Below are 18757 nucleotides of genomic sequence, written 5' to 3' on the forward strand. Positions count from 1 at the left end.
TCGGCTCAGTCCAAAGAGAGTCGAGTCTGTATTGTTTGGCACCTCCGAGCTTTATATCGTCCATTTATTCATCTAATAATATTTGCTAGTTCTCATACAGCTCCTTGCAGGCGTTTGTCTGAAAGCAGTTGTAAGCTGAACCCGAGACCGTATGCCCTGAATGTTATTTACAAATTCCTCCATAGAAGGGACGCACTTATTTTCCCTAGTGGGCGACGTTGAGAAGACAGTCTGTATCGACCAAGCGTGCAAATGCAGACCAATCCACAATTCTACACGATCCTTTAAATCATCTATCGGTCTTCGCGTATGACCCAGCATGTTATTTTAACGATATGTTTTTGTTAAACCGAGCAGTCGAGAATTGTATACAGGTATATTTCCAGGCCAAAGGGGGGACAGTGTATTAGACAAGCAAGCCGACCAGCTTTAGCTTGTTGTACCGATTTGGCTGAATCTCTCGGTTGCGAGCAACATACAAGGCCTGGGGTTTTATCGACTGCTCACGGTTGATTCAAGGTAAGCCATTATCGTCGAAAATCATCAGTGCATCCTCGTTGAAATGTTGTATTCTTCATATAATATGTAGTTTTGCTGCAGTCAGGCTCATTGTGCATGGCTTAACAGCTAGAAATTGGCTCGTGGGGCAGAATTGCATTTCATAAACGCGTGTAAACAAATCTGCAGCACATGGCAGGAATGCAGTAATTTGCTTTTGCAGATTGGCGAACAGAACGTACCGTATGAAACGGAAAGACAGTCTAAACCTTTATTTCTTTAATAGGCCTGTTTACAGCTCCGCGTTAGCTATAGCCCGGCTCGGCTGTTCCTGATTGGCTTGACATGTAACATGTTATTTTTAATCATCATGAAATGAATGGGGTTTTATAAAATGCGAAATCTAGAATTAGAGTTTGGGGTTTTAATGTGTTATACGCTAGCGTAAGCTGCAAAATCAAGCAAACTGCAAATAGAGTACAACCGGTGCACGCGATATGAAACCGCTTTCTGTTTCCTAATGTCGACCAATGCTTATTTATAGTCTCGATTCATTCGCTTGCCTTCGGCGTGCAAAAATCAATATACTCTTAATGTGTATGCATGCTCAGAATGGCTAAACTTGGCTAATGCCCCGTGCAAACCTCACGCTTCAGTAATGTAACCCAGTGGCCTACCCCGACCTTCAGCGCGATTTTATTCTATTTTGTTCATGGCGATGCGTATACATGAAATGTATACATTTATATATACACACATATTTTTTATTTCTGCAAATGAATTGAAGCGTAGACGAATGATATGTTGTGCTACATGTCACGCTTAATGTGCTTATAATGGAGATGACAGGCAGGCTCCCCCTCCCCCCTCCATCAGCCGCGACCGCTCTGCGCGTTACCAAGGCAACGGCAGAACCGAACCCGACTATCCTCGTGACCACCATGATACGTCACTACTAGCGACGTTTCTTCATTTATTTACACTGTTTTTGTTTACACTTTTTTTCCACAGACATCCCTAGTACTCATTTTCGTCCCCGGACCCCAGTTAAAAAAGTATTAAGGACCTATTAATAGGATTGGTACTGACACAAATTTCCTCGATTCAATTCGATATACAGCTCAAATTAAGAGACCACTTAAAGAGATAGTTCACCCAAAAATGAAAATTACAGCCCATGATTTACTAACCCTCAAGTCATCCTAGGTGTATATTACATTCTTCATTTGTTTTACATTCTTACATTTTCAGACAAATACAATCAGAGTTATATAAAAAATGTCCTGTCTCTTCTAAGCTTTATATGGCACTGACTGTTGGTTCATTATTGAAGTCCATACAAGTGCATCTGTCCATCATAAAACTGCTCCACACGGCTTTGGGGTGGGTGTTAATAAAGGCCTTTCTGAAGCGATGCGTTTGTGTAAGAAAAACATCCATATTTAAAACTTTATAAAGTTAATTATCTAGCTTCTGGTGAATCGCCTTCCGTATTCAACGTACGGGAAAGGTGTAGCGCCTCTCGCAGTTCAAAATGCTTTCGCTACATCTGACGAGCGTAACTGGTGTGCAGTGTCGTCAGACGTAGCGTAAGCATTTTGAACTGCGAGTTTTATGACGGACAGATGCACTTTATGGACTTCAAAAATGACCCAACAGTCACTTCCATTATAAAGCTTGGAAGAACCAGGACATTTTTAATATAACCCTGATTGTGTTCGTCTGAAAGAAGAATGTCATATACACCTAGGATGACTTGAGGGTGAGTAAATCATGGGCCAATTTTCATTTTTGGGTGAAGTAACCCTTAAACATTGATTTCTCAATGTTTTTTTTTCCAGAGCTGTATATCAGATACAGTACATGGCAAATTTTCTCAAGAAAAACTAAAAACTAATCAGGGAGTCAGTTGTTACAACATTATTATAGACTATTGAAGGTTAATATTAACTGAGTTGTATATCAACATTTAAATTACACTCAATGAATTTTCTAAATAATAATAGTCGTAATACTAACTTTATAATGACATAATAATGTTTCTACTCCAATTCATCAACATTTAAATGGTGGCTGTCATAACTTGATGGATTTTTTTAAAAACAAACATTAAATACTGAAGAACAGTAAAAAAAAAAATATTATGAATGTGTGATATGGTGCATATATTTAGCAAAATGCTCCTCTAGATAGTCTTTTTTTTTAAATTAATTTTTTTACCCGAATAACGAGTTTAGTCATTGAATGGCTTTTCTGAGGTAAATATAACGTGATATTGTTACAAGCTGTTTTATTGACGTATTTCCGCTGTTGAAATTAGATTAAATGAAATGAGATTTCATGAGACGTGATATGGGTTTCGTGATATCTGCTGATGTTCATTCATGTTTATTTCCTGCTGTAACTAGTAGTACAGCTGAAGAGATGATCAGTTCATGTGCACTTCTCGCTTCGCTTGATCTGAGGTGGCGATCTGTTATGCCCCATTAAAGAGTGCCAAAATGGTATTTATTGTTTAAATTTCTTAATAAAATGGACGGAATTTGAAATCTGAGACTTTCATATCAAACGTCTCAAAGCTTATTGCGATTTATTGTATGGGAGGCGCGTTACAATGTCCTGTTGATTCATCAACTGAAAACGACTGCAGTATCAATACTTAGGATTTTTTACTTAGCCCTAGGGCTGCTCGATTATGGAAAAAATCATAATCACGATTATTTTGGTCAAAATTGAAATCACGATTATGTAACACGATTATTTCACATGACTTTGGGAATGTGTTGTATTTATTAAAAATACACCTTTCAACAATTCAATTGAAATTGTAACATTTGTTGTACTTTTTGAACTATTAAAATAAATAATATAACATATATTCAAATCAAAGTATAAAAGTATTCACATAAAAATGATAATCACAAATAAATAAGATCAACAATATGGTTCGGCTAGATATGCTTTTCAGGTACGTCTAACATTAGTTTTCAGGTACAGAAATGTATCAAATGTAAGGTAGCATTGCATATTTGAGTGCATAAATTAAAGATGAATCCTATTAAACTTACAAAAGCTATTCAATCCGGATCGGATATGCGTCGTCTTTCTCGACTGTATAAAGTTCACTTAAGGCATATACAGACTATGTCTGCTAGGATACTCATCAAGATGGACATGTTGACATACGTTTTGTGTGAGTTTGTCCGTTCAAGAGCAAGACTTGAAAGAGAACTCAATATTTGCGCGCTGTGAGACGTGTGCGCGCTCTCGGATGAGTGGACAGAGACACATTTTCTCACAGCGCGCGCGGCTTCTCATTCGCGTCTTCTGGCACAAAACCCGGGTGACGACGGTGAAAACGACTGGTCATATTCAAACATACGGCAGCACTCGCATGCATTGAACAAAGTTTACAAAGAGAGAATTATTTGAAAAATATGAGGGGAAAAAAGGACGTTTACACGGCACCCCTGCTCTCGTCAGTTTTTGTTTCTTTATTAGATTGTCATAGGTCACTCTGTGTTTAATTTTCAAGTGGTAAAACAAATTCGTGATGTTCCCTTGCGTTGCAGCCACTACCATGTAGCAAATCTTGCACGTAGCATGTTTCTGCTCGTCGTCTGATTCCTCGAAGCCAAACTGTTCCCAGACAACGGAGTTGGTTTTGCCTTTTTTGCTCCCCAAACGCTGCTGTAACTGCCCTCCTTCTGCCATCTTTACTCGCGCCGAGTTTTTAAATTCTGCACACGAGACTCCCGATCTGAGAAAGTTTGTGGCTTCGGGAGGGGCGGATGAGCGCGTGCGCGTTTCATTCAGAACGCAAGGCAAAATAATCGTTTTTTCTCGATTGTACTATTTTGGTGATCGTTGGGAGGCAAAATCGAAATCGAAATCGAAATTCGATTAATTGCACAGCCCTACTTAGCCCTACTTATTAATAACATGCACTAGTATCTGTACATCAGTACAGTCATGTTGGACGATGGGTTTTTAATGCTTCGTGTCCCAGTGAGCACAGACAGGGAAGGATGTGTTCTTAGGAGTTCCCACAGTGGCATCAGGCCAGAGGAACAGCCGGTTCCTTGACTGTGCAGCTTTCCCAGACACCTGTCACCAAGCAGCCCCTATTCATGTGTGCTGTAATGGGAGACCACTAGCAGACTGGGCCTGTGCCCTGCAGGGTTACAGTCCTTAGCGCCTTTAGAAAGCGAGAACTTCAATCACTTTTGTCTAATTAAAATAGAATCTGACAATACTTCAAAAGAGAAATATAACTTGAGTTTAGCACAAGAATATTCAAATAATGATAAAAAATGCGGTCATATTCTGTTCCTTTATGTGTCTCACACACATTAGCATGAATGCCCTATAAAGCCAGTATTACAATTTATAGAAATCTGAAGAGGAAAATTCTTTTTTTGGGTATAATTTCTTTTGCGAGCATATTTTCCAGTGTTGTTTTGTTAAATTAAAATGCATGCAAGTCAGTCACCAGAAATTCCTGGTTTGTTTCAGTGTAAAAGTGTGATGTCAGCAATTTAGTATTAAGGACTTATTAATCAAAGGGAATATTATATGTGCACTCACTGTAGGCAATGCATAGTTAATGAAGATGGCTCATACCTGCTTTATAAAGGGGACTGTTTGTACTATGAAAGTAATGAAGGTGAAAGTATAGTTTTTTTTTTTTTCCATTTCATTCCGGACTCATGGTGTGTTTAATGATTTTTCAGGAAGGAGATGGCTAGTGCTGTTTGATTATTCCATTTAGCGTCTTTTGCTGTTGGTAAAGCCTTTTAAATATATTTAATCAGGGAAAGACTCCATTTTAACCTAAAATAAAATTAAGGAATACATTTTTTTCTGTGTGTGCTTTTGCAAAATTTAGTTGCACAGGAAGGGCTCTTATCAAGGATTTATACTCTTCCTTGCAAACGTGACAAAGTGTTACAACTCTAGATTTATCATTTTTGAATGGGACACGACGAAATGTAAAAGCATTTTCTTTCAGAGTAGATCAGGAATACGTTGTAGTTTTGCTAATTGTAATATTCTTTACACTTTCAGCTGCTAAGTAACTTGAGAGACTGGCACGAGACCCTGCAATTGTGGAACATTTACTATCAACTTTTGTTTAAACATTTTTCATGTTCCACCATTTTGTATTTTCCTTAGGGCTGTGATGGTGCAAGTTTTTTCTTACCACCACGGTTGGTGGTTATGGACCAACTACCAGCAGACCTAAATAAAATGCATTTTGAAATAAAAAATTATAAATGAGGCTCAAACATCCATTTCGTAACAAACGTGCATGTTTATTTTCGCACTTCCATCAGTGAAAAAACACACTACAGCCTGCAAAACATTGAAATCAATATCAGTAAATTATGGTAACCTAAATAATATAAGTTAGTAGGGGTGTGACGAGACACTTATCTCACGAGACGAGACTATATTGGGTCTAAGAGAATGAGACAAGACGAGATTTTTACATAGCATTTTTAAGAAATCCTCACTGATGAAATGCATGACTAGAAAAAATTATTTGCAGGTGCATTTGAAATGTTTTAACTCATCATCTTGTAAAGAATGTAATTTCAGTTCTACTTTCTGAGTATGAATTATCATATGCAGTAAAAGACAACAAGCACTGTAAAGGTTTTGCCAAAAACTCAACTGACTGGCTTCTTTCTTGTTTGATTGTCTCTTCAGACCTTAGCACATGAGGTTATTTTGACCTATTAACAGAACTCCTTCCCACAAATTGATCAGTGATCATTAAGTGCAAACAATAACCATAATACCATAATCAAAGTACTCAATGGTCAAAGTGCAAACAGTGGTAACGTATTGAAATCGCGTTTGAATGCGTGCTCCCATTTACTTTTGCTTTCAATTTCACGGCGAATTGTGGTGGTGCTGAATGCACATTTTAAAATATAAGTCTGACGCTTCTGCTGCGCAACAAATCCTCCACCACGGTCCAGTCCACTATCATGTAACACACACTCATAACACACACTCAATGTCTTCTCGTTACGTGATCAGTGCTGCGCACTATGTACGACGCAAACAGCTTGTGTTGGATGAGCTGATGGCATTGAAGCGACTGTTATCCACCTGAATTAAATTAAAGTTTTTATTTCTATAAAAAGAAAAACTAGAGTGGAGGTGTAATGTAAACGTAGCGTTGGCATATTCTATCCTAACTTCACCCTCACACTCCGTCATGACCAGGTCATGACAATATGACACGAGACAGCGTTTTTTACCTCGTTCGAGAAATCTCGTCACTGTTTAGTCTCGCAAGATCTTGTGGCATGAGATCTTGTCACACCCCTAAAAGTTAAGGATTACAATAAAAAAACATCTGTTTTATATTTCCCCACAAAGATAAATGTCTCATATTTGCTGCTCTGTGCTTTGAGAGACCATCACTGCGTCCGAAATCGCATACTGAGTCAAATCGATTTTGAATGTACTTTGGGTAGTATGAATGAAATTCGGAATTCCGACCTACCAGCAGTTGTGCTGCACTGCCATTCATAAATCCTCTCATGGGATAGTAAATTGTCCATTGAATGCCCACCTCAGAATATCACTGGAAGTAGTCTAATATCTTGATGTCTTCGACGTGTGTGAAGTGTGCTTTACAAATAAAGCCGACGTGCCTTACCAAGTCTAATAACAAGCACAAATTGTTTTACAAGTAAAAAGGAATCTCATCTCCAGCGTTTTTATACTTAACCACAGTAAAGGATTGCAGTGTAGTAATTCAAATTGAACGAAAGAAAGAAACATTTATATTATAATCCTGTGAGCGAAGACGTAAGCAAAGATTTGCGAAAAGCGATTCCATGTCCAGTGGAATATTGTTACATTTGTGGAAAATGGGGAAACCAGATCGCAAAACCGAATACAAAGCCGACAAATGGCTTACATTTATGGGCTTGTGTACCTCTCATGCTGCACAAATCCAAATGTTTCCATGGCTGCAATGTAACATTTAATTGCGTTAATTAAAACATATTTCTTTTGTAAACAAAACTTTGTGCTTCACACGTGTCGTAATATTCACTTAAAACAGCATTTGCATACTAAACAAATTGTGGTGCTCTATCATAGCGGTGGGGTGATTGTCAAGTTCACCGGCACATCCTAATTGTCCTGAACAACAAAATCTGTCATTTAGCTTTCAGATACATTTTATTTATTTTATTTTTATTTATTTATTTTAGGGGTCGTAACAAAGACTATAGATATAGAAAGACAGTTCACTCCTATTTCTTATGAATGGACAAAACTGCAAAGTGCAATATGGTGGAATAGTCCTGCCTTCTAAAGTAAAAGAGCCAATCGCTGATTGGTAAAGTCACTCCGGTTCCCATAGAAACCTAAGACTCTCCTCAAGTATAGGTCTCTGCAGGATAGTAATAGGAGTTACTAGATCAGTGGGCAAGGCTATAAACAGAGGGCATTTTTCACTGCGTTACCTGAATTGCCCACGTCACAGTGTAGGTAGGGTTTAGGGATCATTTTCATTGCATGGTTTATAAACACCCACAAGTTTAGAAACGACCACTTTCCTTGCGCTTATGACTGCAAATGCTCATTGGCTTGTTTAGCCTAAAAAAGCTTTTTAACTCTATTTGAGCATAAGAAACAACATTTATGGGACTGTTCATGTCAGATTTTGTTGCTGATTTGAAATATGTTATTTCATTGTGAGATTCCAGAATTCCTCCATTCAAATAGATGGGACTTGGTCTGTATGTCCGAAATAGCTGCCCGGAGGCGTTGCAAATATGGCCGTTGTGTAAACAGACTTTCCTCGATAGGGACTTTGGTCATAATCATGAGGAATCACATTTTCCTGTTCATGGCAACATACTGTAATTTAAAAGCATCTGAAGAAAAAGCCATCTAATTTTAAAGGGTATAAGGAAATGGTCGTAAGGAAATACAATCGTAATGTTTTTAACAAAATAAACGTGAATAATATTGTATGTTATTTATTTTATCATAAGCATATCTAATTATTTATCTGACTTCTGTGACCCAGGTGAGGACGTCATCATGGTTCCTGAGTAAGACCGAGCGAGCAGCGTGTCCTGGATGTTTGGTGGACAGTGCTTCAGTTTTATCTAGTGCACATCAGCCTCTTATCCCACCTTTCCTTCCTCCTCCAATTTGCCATGCCATGGTTTCGTTAAATGTTAATCAACAACGTTGTCCCAGCATCAACAACGACCACTGGACAGCAAACTGGTAAAGCTTGTGTTTTAGATCTCAGCACAATATGATTTAATTCACATTTAAGATGTGTAGGTTCTGTCAAGCTCTTCAGAATATCTGCCTGTTAATGCAATTCCTCTTTTTTTTTTCCTTCTCCTTCTTTCAGTCTCTACTTCATTGTCAGAGCCCCGAAACCAGCCGGCCCACAGATGGATTGATGCCTGGTATGTAACTTATTTGACCTCTCTTGAGTATCTGGAGCATTGATCTATCACTTTGAATAGCTCCTTAATTTGAAGTGCAGTTTCTTGGTTATTCAAGAGTTTCAAGTGAACGTAACAAACGTATAAAAACCATAAATATAACATTCATTGGTTTTCTAAAGAATAGCTTGCACAAATGTATGGTGAACCTTGTAATTACAGCATAAAAACGTTTGGGATCAGTACTTTTTTTTTTGTGGAAAAACATTACTTTCATATCAAAATTGACAGTCAAGACTTACATTGTTACAAAATAAATGCATTTTCTAAGTATCCTGAAGAATTTTTTTTTGGTTTCCACAAATATTTTAAGCATTTTATAACATAAACATTGATATTTCAACATTAATAATAATAAGAAATGTTTTTTGAGCAGCAAATCGGCATATTAGAATGACTTCTGAAGGATCATGTGACACTGAAGACTGACGTAATGATGCTGAAAATTCAGCTTTGACATCACAGGAATAAATACAATTTTACAATATATTAAAATGGAAAACAGTCCAATATTGTTGTTTTGGTTGTATATTTGATCAAATAACTACAGCCTTGTGAGCATAAGAGAAAAAAAAAAATCACGTTTGAACAATATACAGGAAGTCACAACATCATTATACAAATGCATATCAAATGTATGGTGTGTATTGTGTACATGTTAAAACATGCATAAACATAGTAGAAAACATTTACCATACTGCAGTAAAAGGTGCAGGTTGAGATTTTGCTATACAAATATGCCATACAATATGCTATACTTCACAAATGAGCACAACCTTTATGTGTTTTGAAATCCAAATACAGTTCCCAGAAGTAAAAAAGCTCAACGTAGCATATAAACACAATACACCACTGTCTCGTGACTTCAACGTCACCACCATTAAGCTTCCGACACTTTTTCAGTCTTTACTTAAAAAACATTCTACCCTGAAAGTTGGAATAGTTTGCAAGAGCACACGTATAAACACAATGAGGCTGTAAAAGCAGACCAGTAAGTAAATGAGTTTACCTGTACGGTGTAATGATAGTACTGTAGTACCATTTAGCTACATGGTAGCAATCTGCCACACTGCTACACTGTGTGATATTTTCTCCCATCTAGCGGTGAAAATGTATATGACCATCCAGTGAATATTAGTTTCTGTTCCTCTCAATTCCGATTTCGTTTTAACTCCTACGGTGGCCGATTTAGTCCAATATTAACATGGCTTCCAGTTCGACCTCGGTGCCATAGAGTGTTAAAACGCGAAAGGCGAAGCTTGAATTTACGGGTATGTCCCTCTTTGGCTAATGTACTTTCAAGATGGAGGGGCAACATGGCGACCCGCATTTGAACCCCTCACCCGTATGTATTTTCAATGGCATATTATAAACTTACGAGAATACTTTATTACTTGAAAGAAGTAAATATACATTAATGAGCACATATTTTTGAAAGAACTAAGTGTTTTTAGCTAAGAATAAACAAAAAAAGTTACACAGTGTAGCTTTAAGACAAGTAAAAGTGTTTAAAAATTGATAAGGGGGTATTACTGATGTATTTTATGTCGTAATAATGTCTAGCTGTAAAGTGATGCTGAGGAGCGCAGAAGTGTATTCACTCATACAACCATTTCTGATCTCTTTCAGAGAGCAGTTACTGGCAGCTCTGCCCTCCTTCGAAGGCCAGCCTGCAGGGGGTGCTCAGCTCCAGCTTCCCCCCCGGCCCCGTGCCCCTGGGTCCTCCAGAAAGCCACCTGCCGGAGGGGGATGCCCTGAACCGTCCGCTCGCCCCTAGCACCTCTGTGACGGACCTGTCTTTTCCCGGGCCTCCCCCTCCCCCCCCGCCACCCCCCAAACGCCACTGTCGTTCGCTGTCTGTACCAGAGGACCTTTCACGCTGCCGGTACACCTGGCGGCCAAGCGCCTCCAAGGTCTGGACACCAGTGAACCGGCGATGCCACAGTGGAGGGGGCGCGGGGGGGCCGTGTCCACTGCGTGCCCCCAGCTCCTCGTTAAACTCCTCGCTGCATTCTTCTTCCAGCCCCACCTTTTTCAGCCTGGCCCTCTCCCCAGATTCCCCACTGCCGTGGACTTTCCCCTGGGACCCGAGTGACGGTGCCGGAGGCGGCGCCTGCTGCTGCTTCTTCCCCTCGCCATCCTCATGCTCCTCTTCTCCCTCGCCGCTCCACCCGCCGCCTCCGCCACAGAGGCGCTTTTCCCTCTCTCCTGTCCTCATCCGAGAAGCTGCCGCCCAGTTCCTGCCGCCACCTCCGGTGCCCCCACAAATCACGTCTCACCCTCCGGCGGTGCCGGCCTCGCCCTCGTCCGCCTGCAGCACTCCGTCTTCGGTGCGCCGTGCTCTTCCTCCTCAACTTCCACGGTGCCATTCTCAGCCCTGCGACCTTCTCCTGCTCAAACCTGGCCTAAAGCGCCGCAGGGACCCGGACAGACCATGCGCACGGCCTGTGCTAGACTTCGCCAAAATGACACAGGTATGCGTTAGCTATTGCTTACAGTTACTACAGCTACTGTTACTAAAATATCTGATTTTGAAATGGCACGTCTGACAGGAATGTTTTTTCTGAGGAGGAAAAGGAGACTGTACAGAAAAAGAGACATTACAAAATGTGACTGCAAATAGCGTGTAACTCCTGTTCCCAAGCTCTAAATTCAGACCTTACAGAATCGACTTCAACTGACAAATTGTTTCGTTTAAAAATATTATAAGCCTTATCAGCTTGGCTTAATTGGGTGCTGTAACATATGCCCAGTAATCTTTATTAAAAGGTGTGTGCTAGCTAGCTATTGTAGCTTATAGGGGTGGGTGATATGGCCAAAATCTTATATCACAACATGAGTAATTTTGTGTCATAATATAGTTATTTTTGTTTTTTATGATAGGCATATACAAAAGTTATAACATTTTCAATATCATAATTTTTATGACCATTTTCAATATAATTTAAAAAAACCTAATACTAAAAAAGTCAAGCTTAGAGCAAAGAAAACAAACTACTGTAGAACAAAGACACAAATGAAATAGACCTACCTGAAAAAGCACAAGAAATAATTAATGGGTCTTCACTAATGTAAGCGTTAGTTCAGCTCACAGCAGAAACAACATATGGCATCCGTGCATGGAACCTAAAACTCTTAACAATATATGATTGTGTCCCAAAAGGTAGCGGGGCAATCTTAGAATTTACACTTATGTTTTGCTGTCACTAAACTGAAGTAACATTGTTATTTATCCCTTAATTTTCAGACTCGAAGCACAGACCCTCTTAGTTATATGGAACGTGGCAGATTGGCCTGTGGGGGTGACGTCTGTATGGGCCTTGAGCCTTTTTTTGGAGACTTCAGAGGCTCATGTTCACCAGCTGAAGGCCTGGGTAGGACAAGTATTGGGCCGTTAAGTGAAAGTGACGAGGAGGAGGAGAGAGAAGAGGAGGACCCTGAAGAGCGTGACGGAGGACAAACTAGTGTGTTTGAAAGGGATTGTACTGAACTAGATATCACTCTCATTGAGGAGAACTGAAAGTTATCCGGGGAAGATCTCCTTTCCCCCCCTCACCTCCACCGCCAGCATTCAGCTCTGCACCACCTGCTACCTTACACTGGCAGGCCTCTCAGGAACCCTGCTGCCCTCGCACGAGGCGCGCAGGCGTAGACGCCCATTAATGAAGACATGCCGACTACTATCATATGCAGGCAGTCACAGACGCTGACCCATCAACATTGTACATTCCAGAATGAGTTGCTGAGACAGTCTGAAGGATGCAAATATTTCAAAAAGGTTTTATGTGTATCGGACGTCCTCTTAGAATTCATCTTCAAATGGACAGAACAGAACCGGAGGCGAACAGCTTCCCGCTTCTTTCTTTTCTCGTCTTTCCTCTCGACTTGTTTTGATAGTAAGAATAGACTTTCTTGGATGACGGTTATAAATATCAGTGTTTTGTTCAGTTGAAATATAAAAGGGCAGTATGACATAGCAGTATTTACTCTGCAGACCTTTATACTTCCTGACGAAGGTCCATCTAATTCAACATAAGCCTTAAGATGCCTGTTTTTTTTCTTCCTCTTAATCAAAAGATTCCTCAAGGAAATTAATTGTGTACTGTAGCTGTTGTTCTGTTTTTTTTTCTTCTTTTTTTTCTGCAGACTCTTTTTTTTTTTTTTATCTGTACAATGCATTCCTCTAAACTGAAATGTGTATACATTTATTAATGCACTGTATTTGGGACATTTAGAAAGAAACAATGAAAGCAACCACTGTATTCTGAAGGCACATTGTTATACTGTATTGTACAGCGAGTATTTGTTCAAATAAGTTGTGTAAAGATGGTAGCTTGAAGGTTGGAGACAGGCTATTTCTGTCATTTAGAGATTTTTTTTTTATTGTATGTGTGATCAATTCAGACTCAGTTTATGTAAAAATAAAGTTTATTTGAAATTACAGCGAGTTGACATACTAAGCCGAATGAGTTGTGTAAAACTGGAATAATTAACATAACGATAGCAAAATTATAGGATTTTTTTCAAGATGCAAGATTTTGTTGCATTCTCCCTCATTTAAAATTAATCTTTGCTGTTTATTTGCACAATGGCAATATAACATAAATGCAACTGAGTGAAAATATCCTCCTGGTTCACGAGTTCACACTTGCATATCATTTATGGAGAGTAAATTTTAATGCGTATTTGGCCCGAACCTAGAGTACCCCCAGTGTATGTAAGTGGTTCGAACTAAAAGTGTGGAGAAAGGGTGGTGGAGGGATGCTGTTAGACTGTCAACGAATGGAGGTAAGACTGCTGCGTATATATACCTCTTGTTGATTAGCTGAGTGCTCTCCACTTGTGTCAATTATCTGAACGTGCTCCTCCCGAACTTTGTTAATAAAACATCACGTTATAAAATGGAATGTCACATGCCTTTTGACGGTAAATTTCCCACTGAGGTACGTTGTATGGCATGCAAGTTGAAACCCTTTGTTTAGTGGACGGTTTGTAAGTCTTTAGTCTACAGTTTCAGTGATATCACATATTTTTCAGTTCACATTGCGCTTTTTACAATGCAAATTGTTTTAAAGCAGCTTTACAGAAAATGCATGTTTCTACGTTACAATTAAGAGTAATCTGTTCTCAGAGGTGACTGTGTCAAAGTAATGTCCATTTACCACAACTGTACAGTTCAAAGATAATACAGATCATACGGTTAGCGAAACAATGAGCACTTAAAAGCAATTACACATTGTGATCATAGTGATTACAACATATGGAAAATTGGGTCGTTTTGTATGTTGATTTGGTTGTAGTTTCTTATAAACATATCGGCCACCAACCCAGTTTTATTTCCTTTTCAAATCCTGTTTTTACTCAAATTTGACTGTTATCACACGCTGATACTTTGAGCTTCAAATAGTTAATGGAGGGTCACATAGTATAACTCCTCTTTGAGATGTTACTTATCTGGTATTATTATTTACCTGGTCAAACTGGTAAAATTAGATACTTAACCTCTGTAGAACTGAAGCATAATCGGAATAATTCACATTATTATTATATTATTATAAGTTTTCCCAATAAAATAACACATTTTGTGATTATTTTCACAAACACTGTGGTTTAATGTGGCACACAGGTATACTATTTTCCTGGAGCAATCACACCAGTGACAAAAACACTGGGGCCGTGAAAGGATCTTCTGATGCAGTCAAGTCAAAAACTTCTTTAACCAGAGCGGCTTTGGGAGGAATCTCTGTGACCAGGGAGGTTCAGAGAGGAGCTCTGGGACTGGAGCAGCCTTAGACACCAGCTCTGGTTGGTGAAAAGGGTGTCCTGGGACTTTCAAGTCAGGAATCTCTGTGGGGCCTCAGAAGATTCTGGAGCAGCAGTGACAGGAACCTTATGGCCTTCACTGGCATTTCTGGAGTGGCCCGACAGGATTTCTGTGCCCAAGGCGGGGGAGAAAGTGAGCTCTGTGGCCATGAGTGAAATCTGATGCATCCCTGACGGATCTCTGGAACACCGGATGCAAGGAACAGGAACCTCTAAGGTGGCAGTGCAAGGAACTTGTGAGACGGCTTGACAGGGACCTCTGGACAGCTGAGTGTGACTCCATTACTAAAATATGATTGGATGGTGTAGTACATAACTAACTTAACTAAAACTAAATAAACCATTTGCCAAACACATCCCTAGGCGAGTAGATCCGCAAGACGCTAGACTACTGCCTCAAGCCAAGGCGCCAGACGCAACCAAGGCCTGCCAGCCCCACAAGACGCTAAGGCTGGAGGGATGGAAAGGCTAACTTAACTAACTTAAACTAAACGAACTATTTACAATATATACACATCCCTAGACGAGTAGTTCCGCAAGACGCTAGAACTACTGCCTCAAGCCAAGGCGCCAGACGCAACCAAGGCCTGCCAGCCCCGCAAGACGCTAAGGCTGGAGGGATGGAAAGACTAACTTAAACTAAACGAACTATTTACAATATGTACATATCCCTAGACGAGTAGATCCGCAAGACGCTAGACCTACTGCCTCAAGCCAAGGCGCCAGACGCAACCAAGGCCTGCCAGCCCCGCAAGGCGCTAAGGCTGGAGGGATGAAGTGGCCACTGATGTCAGCCCGCCAGACGCAAGGCTGACCCTCTTCATGACCTACACGGGGATCTGAAACATAATTAGAAATTGTACAAATTAGACAAACATTTTTCATAAGGTATACAAATACAACTTGTCATCTGCAATGGATGAGGATTGACTATATGAAGCAGTTGAAGCAGGTATTGAAAGGAAGCTGATTTCTATATTCAGATAATCAATCCCAACAAACAAAAAGACAAGAAAAAACAACAACAACAACAAGAGAATGTCAATATATCTTCAAACTCATTTAACTTCTCTTAGACTCAGTACCTTGAACCAGTTCTGGGAGAGCATCTCGTCCAGATGAAGCCTCTGCTCTGGCTTGCTCTTCAGGCAACCCCGGATAAAACTGCAGCAATCTGTGCAGAAAGATGGAGAGATGTCTTATTATTACCTTCAACTTTACACTTGTTCTCTAAGCTGTAAAACTGCGGGAGAATCCTGCATCATCCATAAGAACATATTCTATAAAGCCACTGTTTTCTCTCTTTTACATGTTTAAGAGTTCCATTGTCCTTCTGTGTTGTAATGAAATTCTCACCATCTGAGAAGCCCGGCTGGAACCAGACACCAGCATCCATCAGATTTATATTGCTGCTATCCGGGAATGTGCTGGTTATCATGGCAAACAGCAGCACCCCCAGCGACCACACTGTTGCCTCCTTCCCATGGTACTCGCCCTTCTCAAAGTACTCCGGAGGGCAGTACCTTCTGGTTCCTGGAGGAAAGAGTTTGTCACGTGTCAAAGTTTGCTTTACCACTGCATGTTTTTTTACTTTACTCTGACTGAAATGGCATTTAATTTTAGTCAACAAAAACAATTTTATGCTGAGAATGTTGTTAGTGCATTGTTAATATCTCGCTGTGTCTCATCTGATTAAGACATGGTGTAACTGGACACTTGAGTTTAAGTCCCTAACTATAAGTTTGAAAGATACATACCAGAGTAAGTTTCGTAGGATGAGGCTTTCAGGAGGTCCCCACAGCCGAAATCAATTAACTTGACCTCCAGGGTCTTCGTGTTGACCAGGAGGTTCGGCATCTTGATGTCCCGGTGGAAGACCCCCCGGGAGCAGCAGACGGCAGCAGCGCCAATCACCTGACACATAAAATGACGTGCCAACACCTCGCTGAAGAGTCTGCCGTGATGCTTCCAAAAACGGTGCATGTTCATGCAGGACAATGGGCGCTCCAAGACCATGACGTACTCGTTGGGACGGTCCTGCCAGTCCAGTAGCTTTATGATGTGGCGACAGCTGGGGCCTTCATTGGCCTTGGCTGTCAGGGCCACCTCAAGAGGAACTGGTCTGGGATGGTCAGGCTAGAAGACAGACAATTTTCATGATACTCAGATGGAAGTGGTTTCTCAAATGAGGATTTTGAGTCTGTTTATCTATTGAAATATTTGTGATTTACATTCATCTAAAATGTTATAAATTGCAAACAGTGATTAAGAGGAGATGATATAGACAGCGCAGTCTACTTACAAGGTGGATGTAAGGCGTGTTCTTTGTCTTTGCTGTGACTTTCACAGCAACCTGAAGGCCATCCTTACAACGGATCCCTTTAAAAACAGTGGCGAATCCTCCTTTCCCCATCTTCTTGCCGATAGTGTATTTCCAGAAAATGTGGTCTATTAAAAAATCATTATAATTATTTTTTATTTTTGTATTGTTTAATAAAGCAGTGTGCTACAGTGTGGCATATTTATTCTAAATGCTGTTAAAAATATTTGAACATTGTTTCTAATTCTCATATAATTAATATACTTTGAATGACTTTTAATCAAATATTAATTGAGAAATAGGGTAAACGTACCTATTAAGCTCACCAAAGTCTACATTGAGACATTTTAGTGCACAGGGTATTGGTTTCAGTACAATAAGTTATGTTAAAATAAAATATTAATCTCTCACACAATAATATTTTATTTATTTATTTATTTTAAATGACAAAAGCATTTCAATTAAGATGTAGGCTACATCATTAAATGCAAAAAGTCTGGCTGTGCTTAATGGGTACGTTTGGGGGAAAAAACTAAAAGAAATGTTACAGCTGCATTATTTAAAACATAAACTTTCGTTTATACATATACACCTTAAATAATATATTGTGCGTGTTTTATTTTGGGTTATGACAGTAAACTCACCCTCGATCCTCATGATCTCATCACAGTCCAGCTGTCTCAGCAGATGTGGTGAAATCTCACCCACTGACAGACCGGCTAGACTGTCCTGATCTTGAGGCCGGAGGTCCTCCACTTGCTGGTCCTCGGCAGTAGCAGGGGAGACTTCAGGACTACTGGAAGGAGGTTCCTGATGATCATTGTCCTCTGCAGTATATATGACGTCCTGTACTAGAGAAGTCTGACCTAAAGAGGAATATCAACCAAAAGCTTGTTTTAATCAAATAATATCAATAAAATATTGATACACATACATATGCCCTTTTCATTTTGGAGAATCATTTGGTTTCTTGACAGATTAATCTTCAAACTATGGTTCATCTATTTATCACATGTCTTGGAAAATAAGTCATTGATCTGCATTTGTATTTATGATTGTAATAAGGCATATATAAATATTGTGTGTAAATGATAAAGAGACTTTTTGATGTTTTGCTTGTCATTTACCATCAGTACAGCTCCTGGATGGGGGTTCATCAGTGTCCTCTTCCACCTCACCCTGCTCCACCTGCTGCTCACCCTGAGCGTTGGTGGATTCGGGACGAGACAAACAAAATAAAGAGGAAACAAACTTTCGAAACCTCCTCTTTTTCTGCCTCTTCTTCTTTGTCTTGTCCTCCCCTCTCTCCTGCCCGTCTCCCTCACCGGTAACCACAGGCGTCTCGTCAGGACGAGGATGGTGCTCCGCCTTGTGGTCGGTGGGTGTCAGTGGCGTACAGGGATTTACCCCGTGCACACACTCACCTCCTCCCTCCGGGTTCACTTTACGAAATTGTCGCTGTCCCATAATGAACACGATAAAACGCTATCAACAACTGCAAACACACGGTGAACACTGCTGATAACACAACTCCTTACTCGCTACAAAGTGAACAGGTGAATTTCATGCTTTATATAGTCCCGCGCCAACGTTCTATTCGTTCTATTCTATTCTCGCC

The 18757-nt window shown here is 40.0% G+C and overlaps 2 protein-coding genes across 2 annotated transcripts; one reads left to right on the top strand and one right to left on the bottom strand.

Moving 5' to 3' along the window:
- The first annotated feature begins 220 nt into the window (after window positions 1–220).
- On the top strand, window positions 221–13901 carry fam53c (family with sequence similarity 53 member C). The gene is made up of 5 exons (XM_079834687.1): window positions 221–519; window positions 8561–8766; window positions 8900–8957; window positions 10626–11470; window positions 12244–13901. The coding sequence occupies exons 3-5, from the start codon at window positions 8951–8953 to the stop codon at window positions 12514–12516; spliced, it is 1125 nt and encodes a 374-aa protein (XP_079690813.1). The 5' UTR covers window positions 221–519; window positions 8561–8766; window positions 8900–8950; the 3' UTR covers window positions 12517–13901.
- A 679-nt stretch (window positions 13902–14580) lies between these two features.
- Window positions 14581–18606, bottom strand: LOC307137076 (serine/threonine-protein kinase pim-2-like; the record flags this gene model as incomplete). Its single annotated transcript, XM_079834556.1, has 7 exons — window positions 14581–15658; window positions 15905–15993; window positions 16176–16352; window positions 16577–16955; window positions 17122–17267; window positions 17784–18005; window positions 18267–18606. 7 exons carry the CDS (start codon window positions 18604–18606, stop codon window positions 15647–15649), a joined length of 1365 nt encoding a protein of 454 aa, XP_079690682.1. The 3' UTR covers window positions 14581–15646.
- Between the last annotated feature and the right edge of the window lie 151 nt (window positions 18607–18757).

The sequence above is a fragment of the Gobio gobio genome (assembly GCF_949357685.1).
Source record: "Gobio gobio genome assembly, chromosome: 14".
Lineage (NCBI taxonomy): Eukaryota > Metazoa > Chordata > Actinopteri > Cypriniformes > Gobionidae > Gobio > Gobio gobio.